This window comes from Trachypithecus francoisi, unplaced genomic scaffold, assembly GCF_009764315.1.
Source record: "Trachypithecus francoisi isolate TF-2019V2 unplaced genomic scaffold, Tfra_2.0 Lachesis_group1, whole genome shotgun sequence".
NCBI lineage: Eukaryota > Metazoa > Chordata > Mammalia > Primates > Cercopithecidae > Trachypithecus > Trachypithecus francoisi.
Genome location: NW_022681454.1, coordinates 4,466,497 through 4,485,262, shown reverse-complemented (window position 1 = coordinate 4,485,262; position 18,766 = coordinate 4,466,497). Strand labels below are relative to the sequence as shown.

The 18,766-nt window shown below is 53.1% G+C and overlaps 1 protein-coding gene across 7 annotated transcripts in view; it reads right to left on the bottom strand.

Moving 5' to 3' along the window:
• Positions 1–18,766, bottom strand: part of ACOX3 (acyl-CoA oxidase 3, pristanoyl) — a 59,120-nt gene that overhangs the window by 33,347 nt on the left and 7,007 nt on the right. For 6 of the 7 annotated variants that reach the window (XR_004437781.1, XR_004437782.1, XM_033213601.1 and 3 more), the window contains exons 5-10: positions 18,404–18,493; positions 15,024–15,167; positions 12,106–12,194; positions 5,808–5,904; positions 3,199–3,381; positions 754–876 (exon numbers count right to left, since the gene is read on the bottom strand). Coding sequence is in view for 5 of the 7 variants with exons in the window: in XM_033213601.1 (XP_033069492.1) it covers positions 754–876; positions 3,199–3,381; positions 5,808–5,904; positions 12,106–12,194; positions 15,024–15,167; positions 18,404–18,493 (726 nt within the window). In the remaining 2 variants the exon portion in view is untranslated. The remainder of the gene's footprint in view (positions 1–753; positions 877–3,198; positions 3,382–5,807; positions 5,905–12,105; positions 12,195–15,023; positions 15,168–18,403; positions 18,494–18,766) is intronic. The other variant, XM_033213602.1, reaches the window with a different exon arrangement.

The following is an 18,766-nucleotide window of genomic DNA, read 5'->3' as shown; positions in this document are numbered from 1 at the left end:
GTGGTCAGAAGCGCTCCCTCCTCAGGCCTCCCGAGCCTGGGATTTGCTCTGCCATCAATCCTGCAGGTCATCCCTTCGCCATCACCTGCCGTGAATGCAGACACCAGTAATATTTCAAGATATGCTAATTAGATGCAGGCTTTTGCTGATGTTGTACGTAACCGCAATCTGCGGCGTTTCTCCTCTGCTTTCAAACATGGTTATTTCTTTGGATTCACATTTCACTCTTGCTCAGGAGGCAGCAGGAGGGACAATGGAAAATCAGTTCATAACCATCTACTAAGAAATCCGTTCTCGATGTCTCTTTATGCTGAGGCTGATCTCGGGATTTGCACGCTTGTTTCTGGCACAAATCCTCTGACTGTCAACTCAAATCCAGTCAGTGGGATTCAGACCTTTGTGCAGCTGTTTACAAAAGGCTCAGAACCATGAAAGCCACTGAGGGGCGGGTAATGTGGATTTTGCGAAACCGTCATGTTCTCAAAAGAAGACCAACAGCTGAACTCACAGACTGGAACCAAGAGTCATGTCAGCACATCCTTGAGAGGCAGGAGTGTGGACGCGTGCCCAGCCCGTTCAATTGCAGCAGAGGCCAAGAGCTCCCAGTGGGTGGGAACAACTGGAGGAATGCGTCCTAGGCTCCGTCCTTGCAAATCAAACGACTGATTTTGCTTTGAAATGAAGGCTGAATCTGTGCTGCTCCAACCGTGTGAGATTCAAATGATGCTGCTGAGGAAGCAGACACCACCTCACCTGTCTGGCGCTGCGGTCCCCCGAGGCAAGTCCTCGCTGGAACTCCACCAGGTCCAGGAAAAGTGACTTAGAGAAGTGGTCTAAGGCGTAGGCAGCTGCCAGATATGGAAGCAAGCGGCATTGCTAGAACAGACAGGACACCTGCGTGAACACATCACGGTTCCCATGAAGGGCAGCCCATCCTAGGGACCATGAAAGCCAGTGCAGGGAGAGGCCGTCAGCGCCGTGCACCCACTAGTGCTGAAGGTCTCCACGTGTCTTCCCAGCACATCAGAAAACCTTCACCCTGACACGCTTTCAACTCGGCCAGTTCGGCTTTCACCCATGGCCCCTGACGGACAACCCCAAACGCAATTCCCTAAACGGCCACTATTCACAGCTGTCCCATCAAAGTCACTATAGAACAAAGTGCCGGTCCATCTGTGAACTCAGAAGGCTGCACTGCTAGGGGCCAACTCCCCGGCACACGGACTGACTGGCTGACAGCATGTGCCTCATGAGCCTGTGAGGACGAGGCCGTCACCCTGGGACAGATGGGAAAGCTGAGGCCCACACAGCTGGCAGCCCCTCGAAAGGCAGAGTGCATGTCTTTTTCACTTTGTCTGAAACAGGAGAGGGTCCACCTGTTGTTGGATGGGTGGGTGGGCGGGTGGATGGATGGATGCATGGATGGTGGGTAGTGGGTAGGTAGATGCATGGGTGGGTGGGTGGATGAATCCGTGGATGGGTAGATAGATGGGTGGGTGGATGCATGGATGGGTGGCTGGGTGGGTGGGTGGCTGGATGGATGCATGCATGGTGGGTAGTGGGTAGGTAGATGCATGGGTGGGTGGATGGATGAATCCGTGGATGGGTAGATAGATGGGTGGGTGGATGTGTGGACAGGTGGGTGGATGCATGGATGGGTGGGTGGGTGGGTGGCTGGGTACATGGCAGGACAAGCCTGAGAGGATCCTGAGGAAACCGCCATCACCACCACGGTCTAACATGTCAAGAGTGCTGAGCTGACATGGCACCAGCTGCCTCCATGCCCTAACTTTTTTAATCCTCACACTGATCCTAGGAAGAAGTTTTATCATCAGTTCTAATTTACAAATGATAAAATGAGAGCACAGAAAGGCTAAGGACCTTGCCTGAGAGCACAAAGCCAGCTAGGGGTGGACCTTGGTGGTGAGGTCAAGCATGGTGACCCCAGTGCGCTCTCTTGACTGCCGAGCTGCCCTTGGCACCCAGAGTGCTGTGACCACACACGGGAGGGGATGGGTGCCACACAGGCTTGAACAAGAACACTTACTAAACAGGATCATAGCTCTGGTCAAAGGATGTGGAAAAAAACAACTGCAATTCTGTTACAATTTCCTTGAAGTTTCACCCAAATCTACCTTTGCTCATGCATAGCTTGGTCCGGGACCTGGGCCTGAGTTAGCCTATGCACTTTAACTGGATTTCCTATTTGACCCTCAGTGCCCCCACCAGTAAAATGGGAGTAATCCCAACCCTCTTAGCTGTGAAGACCAAACCCAGAGCACAGGGCTCATGCCCTGCAAGCACCACAGGAACGTTCACTGCGAAAATTCATCCCCCTTCCGTGTAACAACATCTGTGCTTTTCCACGCTGCTGCCTGGGCTGCATGTGTGCACGTCCACAGCTGCCCCATCTCTGAGGATGTGTAGGGCCCACACTCTGTGCCCACGCCACTGTTCTAAATGCCATCGCAGTGAACAGGGCTGGACGCTCAGCTGCTGCTTCTTCCAGATCACCTTCCTGGCATCATTTCTTAGGGATGGGATGACAGTGTCAAAGAGCATGCACAGGGCATGCAAGGCCACTGCCTGCCAAGCTGTGGCGGCCTCACCTGAACGTGCGGCTGTGCACACATCCACCTCCCAGAGCCACCCCACACTTGCTTCCTTGTGGCTGGGCGCGGTGACTCACACCCGGAATCCCAGCACTTTGGGAGGCCGAAGCAGGTGCATCACCTGAGGTCAGGAGTTTGAGACCAGCCTGGCCAAAATGGCGGAACCCTGTCTCTACTAAAAATACAAAAATTAGCCGGGCATGGTGGTGCATGCCGTAATTCCAGCTACTCGGGAGGCTGAGACACGAGAATCACTTGAACCTGGAGGCGGAGGTTGCAGTGAGCCAAGATCATGCCCACTGCACTCCAGCCTTGGTGACAGAGCAAGACTCCATCTGAAAAAAAAAAAAGACTTGCTTCTTTCCATCTTCCTTATTTTGGCTACTTCATATATACTCTTTTTAAATTAAAAACCATTTATTGGAAGCCCTGTGGCCTGAGATGCCGCTCTCCCGCTAACTAATCATCCTGTTAATTGCCTTAAGAGCTTTGATCAACTCCCAGTAACCGAACTGCAACTATGTAAAAGAAGTAAATTTGCATATAAAATAGAAAGACAATGAAAGGATGCTTGAAAACCCTGTACCTGCATTGGATACTCAAGCACTGCTATTTCCTCCTCCTCGGTGGGTCCAAACTGACGCCGAGTGGCTGAGAAGCGAAGAGCGATGGCCATGGCCAGCTTTAGGTTAACAACGGCCAGGCTCAGGATGGAGACCCGGCCCGAGGACAGGCCCCCCAGGGACACTCCAAAGCGCTGCCTGACGTCCTGCGGAAGGAAGGAGTGCAGATGATGAGCGCAAGCCCGGCTGCATGGCCACCTTGGACAGAGCGGCCTAGAGGCGAAGGTGCCCTCGTTTGTTCATTCAGAGTAGACCGGTGCCCACCTGCCCATGCCTCATCCCCAGGGCGCCCCAGGCACAGGACAGTGCGGCAGCAGGTACAGGTGTCACTGATGAACCGTGGATGGAATGGGGATACCGGGGAGGGGATACCCAGCTGCCTGGAGAAGGGACAGGCATTCCTCACAGAGGGAACGGAGGTTACAGCACTGAATAACCTCCCACTTTGGGGACTTGCAAACCATCTGCCTGGAGATTCCAAGGCCCACCTTTAACCTTGGCAACAATCAGATGTGGCCTGTATGCCAGAGGGCAGGGGCGGAGTCCATTAAAGGCAGCCATTCCAGGGGGTTTCACGGACACCTCTCCTTCCTTGTGTGCCTGTGAACAGGCAATTCCTTTACGTGCGTCTAGCTGGAATCTTCCATCCACTACCTCCTCACACGCATCACCGGCGTCAGCAGCGGCTGTTGCTAAGGTCTGTCCAGGCTGTTGTGGGCACATCTAATCTACACGTGATCTGACCGTCCTTCCTGCCCTGCCCCTTGCTGCCCCTATCAGGCCCGCTCCCCTGCCCATCTAGGTCCTTCTTCCTAGGCAGCATGGTAATTGTGTGTCTGAGCATATCAATCACACTCTCACATAGGAAATCACAGTCTCATTGTGTTTAAAAACATATTTAAGCCGGGCGCAGTGGTTCATGCCTGTAATCCCAACACTTTGGGAGGCTGAGGTGGGCGAATCACCTGAGGTCAGGAGTTCAAGACCAGCCTGGCCAACATGGTGAAACCCCGTCTGTACTGAAAATACGTAAATTAGCCAGGCATGGAGGCGGGTGCCTATAGTCCCAGCTACTCCGGAGGCTGACGCAGGAGAATCACTTGAACCTGGGAGGCAGAAGAGAGGTTGCAGTGAGCTGAGACTATGCTGCTGTACTCCAGCCTGTGTGACAGAGCAAGACTCCATCTCAAAAAATATATATACATATATATTTAAAGTGATTTTCCTTTAAGGGTATAAAATATGATTTCACTGCCTTCATGCATTCACTGTCATGTTTGAGAAATCTGAAGTTCAAGTGTTTTTTATTCCACTGGAGTCAGATCTGGAAGATTCTAGAATTTTCTCTTAGGAATTCCTCAATTTCTCTACCATGTGCCTGGGTACGTGCATAGGTACTTTCTTACTTTTCCTCTTTGGTCCTCCATGAGTCCCTTCAACCAAAGGCCTTCTTCTCCTCTCTCATTTAGAGACATTTCTCTCCTTTATTTCTCTAAACTTCACTTCTTTCCTTCTTTTTTGAGATAGGGTCTTGCTCTGTTGCCCAGGCTGGGGTGCAGTGGTGCAATCATGGCTCACTGCTGCCTGACCTCCTGGGCTCAAGTTATCCTACCACCTCAGCCTCTTAAGTGGCAGACTACAGGCATGTGCTACCATGCCCAGCTAATTTTTGCATTTTTAGTAGAGATGGGGTTTTGCCATATTGCCCAGGCTGGTCTGGAACTTCTGGGCTCAAGCAATCTGCTCATCTTGGCCTTCCAAAGTCCTTACAGGCATGAGCCACTGCACCCAGCCTTCATTTTCTTTAATCCTCTCCTTCTGCCTTCCAAAGGACAAGTTTCCAATCCCTAATTCATCCTCCTGAGATAGTCATCCCATCTGCTGTGCTTGTTCTTCCAATCACTTTATTTTTAATTGATGTTGGATCTCCGTTTGTGAGCGGCTCCTGGTCTCATGTTACTGTTCCCATTCTGGGCACCCTGTGTGTCTCTGGGCATCCCCATCACGCTCCTTCTCCATCCGTGCTTCCTGCATGTCAGATGTTGCATGCTGCTGGGGACTGGTATTCCAAGGGTGTGTGCTCAGGGTGGCCCACCTGCTGTAAGCTCATGATTCCTGAGAGCCATCAGCTACAACCTGGGCCATCACTCCCTGAGACCATGGTGTCTCTTCTGCTCTCCATGAACTTAAGCCAGGCAGGCGTGAGTTCTGGACACCAGGGAACTCTGTTTGTCGTCCCCCTTTGTGGACAGTTCGCCAGGAGACCCGTCTCCTTTGAATCTTCAGGAAAGCATCACTGGAAGTGGGCAGTCCTCTGACTGCAGCCCTCGAAGGCGAGTGGGCATTGTCAGGCCCAGACTCACCCCCTGTACACCAGCCCCTGGTGCTGTGGCTGTCCCAAGAGTCCCCTTCTAGTGGGAGCACCAGAACCCAAACCAGGAGAAGTATGCCCCAGTGACGCCTGGCCCACGAGGAGGGGTCTCCTTTCCAGGCGCAGGGAGGAGCACAGAGCCAGGCCCTGCAGAGGAAGGCACTGGGAAGTGCGGCACACAGATGGACCCCGTGCCTGTACCTTAAAGGGGCTGACGTAGGTGCCCTCGGGAGTGACGTCTCCCATCCGGTTCAGGAGGCTCTGGCGAGGAACTCTGACCTTGTGGAACATGGCGAAACTGTGTGGGGAAGCAGCAGGGCTTCTGTTAAACGGGGGTCCTGCCCTGAGGCTCTTCTCTTCTCCCCCAAGGGCAGCCAAAAAGGTGATACAATCCCCGAAGACAAAGAAAATGGCAGACAGCACGCCAGCAGACACAAACATTCAACCAACTTTCTAATCAAAAAAGTAGTCTAGGCAGGAACAGTGGCTCACGCCCAGAATCCCAACTCTTCGGAAGACCGAGACAGGAGGATTGCTTGAGCCTAGGAGTTCGAGACCAGCCTGGGCAACACAGTGAGACCCTGTTTCTAAAAAAAAAAAAAAAAAAAAAAAAAAAAATGTAGGTTAAAAAATAGGCCGGGTGCGGTGGCTGACGCCTGTAATCCCAGCACTTTGGGAGGCCGAGGCAAGAGGATAACCTCAGGTGAGGAGTTTGAAACCAGGCTGACCAATATGATGAAACCCCGTCTTTACTAAAAAAAATTAGCCAGGAGTGGTGGCATGTGCCTGTAGTCCCAGCTACTTAGGAGGCTAAGACAGGAGAATTGTTTGAACCCGGGCGGCGGAGGTTGCAGTGAGCCAAGATTGCACCACTGCACTCCAGCCTTGGTGACAGAGCAAGACTCCATCTCAAAAATAATAGTAATAGTAATAATAATAATAATAATAATAATAATAAAAGCATTGTGCATGTGGTAAGTTGTATTCCAGGTACAGAACTCCAGATATTCAACAGAAAAGACAGGAACTGTGTTTCTAAAGATTGGAATCTCTGATTCTGATACTTCAATCTCAAACCAGAATCCACAATGTGATAATATTGGCAAACTGAGGTTTAAAACTCTTAAGTCAAACAAAATAAGTGGTGTGATGGCATCGGTGCTCCCTCAGCAAGCAAATTCACTTCTTTTGAACAGATGAGCTCAGGATGACACACACATTGTTATGGATTATGATATATTAATAACCAAAGATATCTGTTATGGTCATCTGGTCAGGAAAACCTATTTCACAACAGTCTAGGGAATAAGGCTATGCTAGGTTATGAATATTACATAAACTGTGCAAAAACCCCCCAAAACAAACTTCAAAATATCAACAGTTCCTATAGCAACTTATCTGATTCCTAAGATCACATGCAATGCCTTAGGGTAGCAGTCCTCAACCTTTTTGGCACCAGGGACTGGCTTTATGGAAGACCATTTTTCCACGAGTGAGGGGGAGGTGGGGGTGGTTTCCGGATGATTCAAGCACATTATATTTATGGTGCACTTCATTTCTATTATTATCACATTGTAACACATAATGAAATAATTATACGATTTGCCATAATGCAGAATCAGTGGGAGCCTGAGCTTGTTTTTCTGTAACTAGATGGTCCCATCTGGGGGTGATGGGAGACAGTGACAGATCATCAGGCATTAGAGTCTCATAAAGAGCAGCACTCGCCCTAGATTCCTCACATGCGCAGATCACAGTAGGATTCACGCTCCTGTAAGAATCTAATGCCGCCACCGCTCTGACAGGAGGAGGAGCTCAGGTGCTCGTGCGAGCAATGGGGAGTGGTAATAAACACAGGAGGCTTCGCTGGCTCACTGGATGCTCACCTCCTGCTGGGTGACCCAGTTCCTAACAGGCCACAGACCAGTACTGCAGGCTTGGGGACCCCTGCCTTACAAAATAGTCTTTTACTAACCCACAGAAAACACCATCTACAAAGAACAATCGCACATGCTGGGAGGGTACTGGAGGCACCTCGGTTTCCTGCATGGGCTCTTCCTTGAGTCCTGCTCTGGATGCCCCATACCCCCGTCGTCACCTGGTCCCGGGCTGTCAGCTCTGCCAGCCTGGCCCGATTCGCTTCCTCCCCTCCATCCCCACCTAGGGCCCAGCACCTCCATCCCTACTCAGCTCTCCTGAGCGGATTTCCTGCAACAACCACATTGGCTCTTTCCTAGCTGCACCTCTTCAGCCCGTCCTCCCTGTGGGAGCAGGCCCCTTTCCCAAAGGCCTTCGGAATGGCAGAGGCCAATGTGGAGAGTCCCCCCAAAGCCGACCTCCGTCCACCCCTCTAACAGCATCGCCGCCTTGCCGTGAGGTGGTCCCACCTGCCTGTGGTGCCCCATCCACCAGACTCTCTTCTGGCCTCGTGCCCTCCCTGCAGTCACTGCTGACACCAGGCAGCCCTTGGCCCACCTGGGAATTCTATGCCCCACCCTGGGAAGGGTATGAGGCGGACCCAAGGGTGGGGTCCCTCGACCGTCACCTTTCCTGGTTCCTGAGTGAGCTAGCTGCCTCTCAGCAGTCTCCCAGGGCTCATCCCCTTCTATGAGGGGGCCACCGTGCGTGGGGCCTCCCAGACTCAAGGGACGGGCACGTAAGTGGCATGGTATGAACAAGCCAGGTGGGGTCAATGACATCCTCTGAGGCATAAGGGCCAGGCCAGGATCCCGACTCCTGAGACAGCCTGAGGGAGAGACACAGCAGTTTCCATGCTCCCAGAAGGAGCAAGGCCCTGGGGCCGGGTGGGGATGGGGCTGGAGCTCCTTAGGGAAACCCGGGCAACCTGGCGAGGGAAGGGCTCTCAGCCGCTTTGCTGGGTACCTGCCCACCTGCAGGAAGTGAAGGGGAGTGGGGGGGCCAGCTCCCCCAAAGCCCTGGGCCTGACTGCCCAGCTGGGTGGCAGCTTCCCCCATGCCACAGCCGTACACTCAGAACACCCCACCTCATGAGAAAAACCTTGCCTCAGTGCCAACGGCCCCAGCGTGCTCCAGCCTGTTACTTGAAAGTCACGGAATGCCTTTTCCAGTATGATCTGGTCACAGTCAGCGCCCTTTTCAAGGAGTGGAAATTCTTCACCCATTCTCACCACATGGAATATATTTATACTTGCAAAAACAGTCCCGTGAGTTTCAAGGAAAGCAAACTTTCACGAAGTCTCATGGGATCCCTTCTGTTCCACAAAAGCTCTTCCAGTGGCAGTCAGATGTGGCCAACTCAAATGCAAGCCGGATCCCCGGCGGGCGATGTGTGCGTATGTCACAAGTGTGTGTGTGTGTCACTGGACATGCACACGGCACAAGAGGCCTGAGTGTGGCGCAGAAACCCTCACCCCAGGAGTGCCCAGGCCTCAGCACTCACCCCGCACCCTGGGCCTCCCACTTCATGTCACAGCAGCTTCCTTCCTCCCTTGGGGCCTCGAAGGGCCCCCAGCCCAGCTCAGTCTGCCAGAGCAGGCCGTTGAGTTTGGCAGGCCTCCTCCCAGCCACCGCCTCAGTTCAGGGCAAACACAAGGAGAAAGACCCTTAAGTGCAGCCCACCTTAAGAGTCTGGCTGAAACTATTACTTGAAAACATCTTTATGGTTTTGCTGTTAGAGCTATCTGGCTAAAATTAATCCATACAATTTACATGTACCTCGGATTTGTAGGCAGTCATCCCACATACCCAGGAGTTCTTGTAAAGTGACAAAATCTAACCTATAAATTGTAACCACTTTTTTCAAGATAAATGGTTTCAACATTGGTAACAAAAATCACCAAATGATAAAGCGTTATCTTGTAAAAGATGGACATCTAGGCCGAATTCAGCGGGGAAACCTGGAGGGAACGCCGGTATCACTGCGCCCCCTGCTGGGCACACTGCCCAGACCCGCCAGCCCTGGACGGGAAGGTGCATTTCTGGAAAGGGGCAGAGAGCAGACCGCCTGCATCAACCCTGCTGGCTCCCATCCCAGCCCGACCTCCGCCTTCAAAGGCTCAGGGATCAAAGACAGGCGCATCCCACTGCATCCCTGTCACCCTCCAGAAAGCCACAGTGGCAAGGCTCTGGAGGCACGGGGACCTGGCTTGGTGGAGCAGCTCCAAACAGTGTCAAAGGGTTGTCGTCATTCATGGAGATCCTATAGGAGACTAACCGTATTTCTGAGTCTTACAAGAGCCTTTACTGTATCAGTGTGATATATTAATCATTAATGGTTTGATCTAATGATCCTCTGACTATTATCCCAGTAAGAGGTGTGGATTCAATCTCTAGAAATACGTTTATTAGGGGGGAACCAAGTGCAGGGTTTCTCTGCAATGTCCCAAAATAATGTCAAAGCCTCTCATTCATGAGACTGAAAGAGCAGTGAAGAGCCTTGCTCCTACCCGAGGCCACCCACTGGATGTGACAATTCACCACCGCCATACGCCCGGGAGGAGACGCCTGTCGGGCCTCACGTGCACACATAGGACACTTCAGTAGATGGGGTAACAGTGCCTGTGGCTGCAGAGACCTGAACGGGATCAGCCGGGTCTAATGAAAGGATGCAGGTTCTCCAGAACAACACAGTGCCTCCCACACCCCATTTCCTGCACGGCGCTTCAGAGCTTCTCACCCCGAGGCCAGAGCCATCCTTCTCAGACAGACCAAACCGCACCACATTCTCGATGGCTGGGGGCTTCCCGCTGCCCTGAGGGCGAAGGGCCTGAATAGCGACCCTCCATACCCACCACACGGGCACCGTCCATGCCAAGCGCCTCCTAGGCACCCTGAGAAAGTAGTCATTCAAGAGAATTGGCAGCCGCAGGTCAGGGGTAACGCTCTCCTCCTTGCCAACTCCAACATTAACGAGTAGATTCCTCGTATTAATGTTAGTATAAGCCAGTGAGAACCTAGAACTCTGCAGGACAGGTGGAGTTAGGAGGGCTGTGCATATGTGTCTTGTTTCGCTTTTTTTTTTTTTTTGCCTGAAATCACAAGAATTTGCTTTTTAACAATGTCCTTTTACTTTCTTCTCCAGTTGACACTGTATACAAATCAATCAAGATTTTCCTCTTTAGTACAGTCTGGGGTCCTGCCTGTTTTAAAGGACTAGCAGAGATCTAAGACACTCCCTGCCTGTCACCCTGACTTCTCAGAAGAGACAGGCAGAAGGACGTTTCTCCACGGCTGGGCAGATGCCCACTGGCCCATCTTCTCCCTCTGGAGACAACCTGGTCACAACAACCAGTTATTTCCAGCAGCTCCTGCAAGGCAGCCTCCTCTCCTCTCCACCAGCCTTGCTATGAAGCCGCATATCTAGAAACACTCTTGAGACATCTTGCAGGCCATCAGGCTCAGGCATGGTCACACCTTGTCCCACTACCCCCAAGCTATAAATCATCTCGTGGGCACAGAGGGGTCTACACCCTGCTGGGTCAGGCTCTCAGGGAGGTGGCATGTGGAGTCCAGCATTCCCAGTGAGGGAGGCACCAGCCGGGCCAGTAGCCAGGAAGTTCAAGCCCAGCCTGCTCAGGCAGGACCTGGCAGGGCCCTGGCACAGGGTCCTCTGTTGTCACTTGCTTTACAGATGAGGAAACACCAAGAAAGCTGGTCAAGGTGACACAAAGGGCTGGCTGCACACCTATCTCATTCCAAAGGTCATGCTACTAACGACCTGGAGCCCCAAAATCCAATCCCTCAAAGACCCTCAAGACCCTTGTGGCCTGGCTTCCCTACCCTGCCCCCATCCCAGCACCCGCCTGGGCCTGACACTTCCCACTGCTCTCTCCACCTGAAACGCTGCACATTCCAAAATCACTGGCCGCTTCTCCCCGGCCACCCAGGCCTCCATGTGGCCATCAAGCATTCATTCGTCTTTCCAGGCCCCTCCCCAAGCCAGGGTCTGCACACCCATCCAACCCTTCAGCCAGGCCTTGGCCACACCAACCCAGTGTCACATCTGTGCTGCTAAATGGATATCTGTGGGCTGATGAAACAAAGAAACCCGCGGAATTATCTTTCTAACCACTGTGACACTGAGATTACCCGGAAAGGAGCAAGCCTACTCCGGAGGCAGAAACTGCAGATATGGGTCCCTCGAGATCAGCATGGATATGTGTGGAGGCCGAGCCGGGGGAGGCTCAGGATGCTGGCGAGGACCTCACACAGAGGAGGCGGCCCCCCAGGCAGGGGCCCCACCAGCTGCACGCAGACGCCTGGGTCTGATCTGAGAGTGGGGAGCCGCCTGCCAAGGTGAAGCTGGTTTGCTGAGGTCTCTCATCAAGTTGGCCTCCCAAAGTGGAGTTCAAGCAGGACATGGCCAGTGCACGCACAGGGGCTAGGCGTAGGTCCCCACAGCGTTTCAGCCTAAGAGGGCAGGGCACGGCACCCATGGAGCCGGTGAGATCTCAGACATGAGCGACACGCAGCCTGGGCCTTGGCAGGAAGCTCAGGGCTCAACAGCCTCCATCACTCACCCGTTATCCAGACCGTTCTGCCCGAGTTTCTTCCCCATGTCGCCGACCATCACTCCGGGCATGGGAAGAAGGGTCTTTGGGTCCCGGATCTATACAAAGCCACAGAAAGCAGCAAACAGCAACTGTTACAATCATACAAAAATCAAAACAAATGTGTTCAGAAACCCACAGGGTGGGCCATGGGCTCAACACTGGGCAGCTGTGGGTTAAACCATCCTCCAGAAGTGATACATCCAAGTCCTGACCCAGGACCTGGGAATGGGAGCTGATTTGGAAATAGAGTCCTGCAGATACAATGAATTTAAGAGCATCAAGATGAGGTCAACCCGAATCACCCAGGCGGGCCCTAAATCCCACGGCAAGTGTCCTGTGAGAGTCAGAAGAGGAGTGGGCGTGGGGAAGAGGGAGCCACGTGGAGACGGAGGCACAGAGTGCAGCGCTGGGGCCACAGGCCTGGGGCCACCAGGAGCTGGAAGAGATAGGAAGGATCCTGCCCTGGAGCCTTTAGAGGGAATGCCACCCTAAAGATTCCTCCATTTCAGACCCCTGGCCTCCAGAGTTTGGAGAGTACACTATGCTGTTCCCAGTGCCCTGGTTTGTGATGCTTTGCTGTGGCAGCAGCGAGAGACTAACACGCAGGCCGGTGCTGCGGGGAGGACGTCAGGAATTTCATATTCACGTTTTAGCCTCAGGACTTCCCGCTAGATCTTACTAAAGTGATAAAATGGCTGCGCAAATAGGTGTAGTGGGAGAAACGGCTATGATTATTCTAGTCAATCACCATGGCCCAAGATACAGGGCCAGCCAGCTGATGGCTGCACACTGTGGGAACTCAAGGGAAAGGACGTGGAGCTTCATCCTTGGGCACTGTTACCGCAGGGATTCCCAACCATGGGACGCACCACCTTCCCCTTCCCCACCAGGGGACGCGGGTGGTGTCTGGAGAGATGCTGGTTGTCTTAACTGGAGGGAGCTACAACAGAGTGGGCAGAAGCCAGAAGTGCTCAGCCCAGCCAAGGGCATAGAGGGCGCCCCAGTGAGCACTACCCAGCCCACACTGTCAACAGTGCCCAAGTGGAAAAGCTGCTTTAGAGAAGCACGGAAGTGGTGCTGCTGGGAATTTAGCTGTGTGCATGACCTGCCAGCTAGCTTCTGTTTATGTCTGTGAACTCACCATTGAACTTCACTGAACTCTAAAATAAAGAAACACTCAAAAAGGGCTAAAACCCAAATGTAAACATCCTCTCCTTTTCTAAAATTTTTCAGCAAGGCCCAATAAAGATTCAGACACTGTCTCACACACACACACACACACACACAAAAGAAACCTGCAAAAGATGCCCGCCCCTCCACCATCAGCTCAGGTCTGGGACATGGAGCACAATCCTGTCCAAAGAACCCCAAGACCACTGTTTCCGTCGCTCCTTATCAGGCAGGAGGCCGTGGCTCTGGGAGGGGACTCGGGTGTCCTGAGCACTTGGTGCAATGGCGCTCCAACGGCGAGAGGAGCGACACAATCCTGCGGAGTGTTTTTAGGACAACATAAATGAGTCTAAAACACTGCGGTTCTATGGCCCAAAAATCAGACACGCCGAAAGCTGCTGAATTCTAGCCCAGGCAACTCCCGCAAGAAGTCCACTCCAGGTGGAAATCTATAATCACAGAAACAAGGTAAACTGGTCTCAGGTAACGACGATGCTGTCATAAAGACGTATGTGGCCTTGTCCCTGCTTCCCAGCACACAACTCCTAAACCCTTGACTCTCTGCAGTGGTGAGAGTCTTGGGCGTGCTCATGAGATGGCTGCAGACCCCTAGGTAGCTTCAGGATGAAGACCAAGGTGCAATTAGGGGGATGGTCAGAGGCACAGGCCACAACCTGGACTTGCCATCGACATCCAAAGGGTTGGGGAGCTTCTTGTGGGACTGAACCCTCACTGTGGGGGGTCTGAGGCTCACCCCAGGTGAACAGCATCAGTATGGAGTTAAATTAGAGGACGCCTCGCTGCTTTCTGCTGCAGAGCTGCGTGCTGGTGCGGAGAAACCCACACACATCTAATGTCAGAGCGTTGTGTTGGCTGCATGACAGGAGGAAAAACACTTCGGTTTTGTCCTGTATCCTTAAAATGAAGAAAACCTCTCTGGTCTGCAATAGCTCAAACGTCAGGTCAACTGAAAAATAACATGAGCAACAAAAGAAAAAAAACAAACATAAAACTGGACTTCATGGAAACTGAAAAACTTTGTGCATCAAATCAACTGGATGGTCTCAGCCGGAAGCCTTGGCCAGGCCCTCTCAGCTGTGTCACTGGGGGATATTGGGCTGGTTGGTTCTTTCTAAGGCATGAGCAGGGCTGTCTGCACCATAGGCGGAGCTGCGGGATACACTGTGGGTAGGGCTGCCTGTGCACCGTGGGAGGGGCTGTGGGATATACCACAGGCAGGGCTGTCTGCACCGTGGGCGGGGCTGTCTGCACACTGTGGACAGGGCTGTCTGCACTGTGGGTGGAGCTGTCTGTGCACTGCGGGTGGGGCGGTAGCATACACTTTGGGCAGGCCTGTCTGTGCATCGTGGGCAGGGCTATCTGTACTGTGGGTGGGGCTGTCTGTGCACTGTGGACAGGACTGTCTGCACTGTGGGCAGAGCTGTCTCTGCACTGCAGGTGGGGCTGTAGGATATGCTGTGGGCAGGGCTATGGGATACATTGTGAGCGAGGCTGTCTGTGCACTGTGGGCAGGGCTGTCTGCACTGTGGGCGGGGCTATAGGATGCACTGTGGGGTGCTCGGCAGCATCCCTGGTCCACTCACCAGATGCCAGAAGCATCCCCCACCCTAGTTATGACAAAAATGACTCCGGACATTCCCAATGCCTCCTGGGGGTAAACACTGCCCCCACTGAGGGCCACCCCAGTGTCCTACCTGCACGATAAAGGGATGCAGCCCATGGCACTGGTCCCCCGGCACGTGCAGCTTAGCAAACACCACTGCATGAGTGGCTGTCTTGCCCATGTTGCCAACCCAAAATTTGGCAGCTTCGAAATCAGGGGAATGTATGATGAATTCCTGCACAAGGGAAAAAGGTTGGTTATAATTAGCAACTGAAGCGCATGCAGAATTGGTGTTTTCCTTTTAGACAGGTTCCATTTTCTACATTCAAAATCTCTGAGGCCAGAGTCGAAACTGATCGCACATTTCAGTTCTTGTATGGCACAGGTAGGTCTCTTCTTTAAACAGAGCCTATTCCTGGGCCTTATGACTTAAAGAACCTTTAGATGCAAAATACCCCACAGGCAGGTAAATGCTTCTGGGGAGTTTTCATTATCATGCACAGTCTTCGGTCCCTGACCACACCCCTCAGGTGGAAACCCTGTCCTGCAGTCCACTCAGTCCTTTAGGACATCTAATTCACAACACACCACTGCCCTCTTGCTGTCTCTCCCATCCACAGCTCCATGATTGACAGTTATATCCCAAACGCCCCGAGCACAAGGCAGCCGCTCAGCACATCAGAAGGAAGGAGGGAATGAACGCATGTGTGAACTAGCAGAAGGGCTGTGACATCACAGCGTTCGGTGTTTGGCTAGAAGGGGTGTGGACGGATCCCCCAGGAACACTGAGGGTGCTGCGTGGGTCGGGAGCGAAGAGCACATGGGAACAGGCAGGAGCTGGGCTGCTGGGGCTGGGCCTGCCCCAGGGGCATCTGCTGGGAGCCCTGTGAGTAAGGCTGGGAGGGCGGATGTGGACCAGCAGCGCTGTGTAACATGGCCAGGATCTGCAAGGGAACAAAGATGAGTGCCTTGAGGCAGACAGCCTACAGGTGGCCCACAGAGCCGCCCTGGGCCGCCTTGGGAGACACCGATCCTCCACACGGTGCTTGCCAGTCACTGCCAGGGGCTGTTGGCAGTAAGTTTTGGTTCTGGTTCCAGCCCCTGCAGGGAGGGAGGTGCCCGGGAGGGCTTCCTCCTGTCCAGCCAGTGGGACTTTGTAAACCGAGAGTAGTGAACAATCATCCTACAGATTCTGAAGTTTCACTGAGAAGTAGGAGGTGGGGTGGCTGCCAGCCATGCCTTCTGTTCTGTTCTCTCAGGGGACCACCAGCTCTTCGCCTGCCAGAGGGAGGAGGGCTCCCAGTCTCAGCCAGGCTCTCCTCACTCGCTCTTCAGCACGTGGCAGTTCTGACACCTCCACCCGTCACTCATTCTCCGCAGTGCAGGTGTGCACTGCAACACCAGCCCGAGCCGGCTCCTCGGGGCCTGCACTCCTCCACACAGATCTTTCCCACCGTCTCAGCTGTCTGGCTGCCTCCCTGTGCCCCGGCATACCAGCTTTGCTCTCTGGAGGGCCTCCATGGCACCTGGCACACCTCACTTCTCCCTGTTGGTGTCTGTGTCTCCCCCCGGCCCACAACTTCAGGACAGCAGAGACCTGTCTGCTGTGCTCACCGCTTCCTGCCCAGTCTCAGAAAGCTGTGCCTCACACACAGCAGGTACCCAGCGATGCCTTTTGTCCAAATAAATGCTCAGTGAGCAGCCCAGCCTGGATCCCAGGCACCCCAACTCTACGGATCTGATGCCACACTCTGACCTTCGCTTAGGGATCAAATGCCAAGGAGGTGGAAATGGGAACTGGTCCTCTGATGCCCCACCCCAAGGCTACCTGGGTGCTGTCATCCATCTGACTGTCAGAAAGGGCCCTACCTCCTGACACTGCAGGCCACAGGCAAAGAGGGCAGCAGGAGGAGAAGCAGCCATGGGGCGAGAAAGACCTGGGTTCAGATAAAGATATTTTGTGGCTTAAAAGAAAGTTCCCAAGAGAGCCTCATGCCCTACTTTACTCCCAGCCCCACTCTGAGCAGGAGCCTTGGCCCCACTCCCAAGGCCCCAGAGCAGGGGCACCCTGTGAGAGGACCACCTCTTATCCCTGCTGGGCCGGGGGTCCACTTGGGTTCATTACTGGGCTCTTCCATGCAGTACCCCAGGTAGATTCCACACAGCCCATGCTGTGGAATGAATGGATGGATGGAAGAATTAATGGATGGATGAGAGAATGAATGGATGGATGGAAGAATGAATGGATGGAAGAATGAATGGATGGAAGAATGGACGGATGAAAGAATGAATGGACGGATGGAAGAATGAATGGACGGATGGAAGAATGAATGGACGGATGGAAGAATGAATGGACGGATGGAAGAATGAATGGACGGATGGAAGAATGAATGGACGGATGGAAGAATGAATGGACGGATGGAAGAATGAATGGACGGATGGAAGAATGAATGGACGGATGGAAGAATGAATGGACGGATGGAAGAATGAATGGACGGATGGAAGAATGAATGGATGGAAGAATGAATGGATGGATGGAAGAATGAATGGATGGATGAGAGAATGGATGGAAGAATGAATGGATGGATGGATGACTGTTGAGCATATCCGCAGGTGCAGAGCTTCACTTCCTGCCACACAACAGTCCTCCCTGACCACTGCCAATGGGAGAGGGTGGAAGGTGGGTGAGGAAAGACTGGCAGGGAGACCTGGGCCTCAGGGACAAGCGGACGCCAAAGAGAGTGACGTGGCGGCAGGGAGGCAGGGCCAGGGGAACACAGCGGGGTGGGTGGGGACCCTCCCCATCCTCCGTCCCAGGCTTGCGTCCCTCCACAACACTGGCAGCCCCAGGGCATCCATCTGTAGCTCATCTCCCTCCACCCCTGCGCCCCTCCTCAGCACTGACAGCCCCAGGGCATCCATCTGTGGCCCATCTCCCTCCACCACACCAGAAGCTCCCAGGCACCGGACTCGATGCAGGTACCAGAGAGGTCAAGAGGATGGCAAGGGCCCGAGGAATCAGACTGCGGTGGCAGAAATGGACAAGGCAGGCTGTTCGCAGAGGGCCAACCACAAAGGGCAGAGGGCAGGGAGCACATTGTATCCACGGGGTCCACCGTAGAACCATGGGCCATGTGAACAATTTATGAATCCACTATGAATAGGCAGCCAGGTAAACAAGGCAATAAATTTTACAGAATGAGGGCTTCTTCACTGCACTAAAATTACACACAAATCCAAACCACGATCAATTCCCCATAAAGCTCGTGGTGGGCACAGGCTTTGTCTCCCAACGCCTGGTCTCCTGAGCCCCACTTTTCAGTGTGATGAATCTCAGTGTGTATTTCTACATATGTGTATGTGGACAGGCCTCTTGTTTTAATTTTTTTTCTTATTCTTGGCAACCACATTTGCACTCATGACATCTCATACACTCCAAACCCAGGGAGCTGGCGGAAGGTAAACACCTACCTTAGTGGCAGGATCGTAGTGGGCAGTTGTACGAATGGCCTTGGTATTACTGCCGTGGCTTAATTCGGTCAGAGCAAAACATCCAAAAATCTAAGTCAAAGCACAAAAGGATGGAAAGCAAAAAAAGTTCTTTGTGCACACGCCCAGAAGGCATCTGCTGCCATCTTTCCTTTAAAGATGAAACCACATATCAAAGCCCCAAATTTCCATCTACCCAACTAGTGACTTGACGGAGTTGTGCTGCCATGCTTGGCTGGCAACCACAGCTGCCTAAACCAAACTGACCGCAGCTGCTCCAAGTCGGCAAGGTGGCAGAAACTGCTTGTCAGGAGAAGACAGTGGGAGGCCTCAGCGACCATTCAC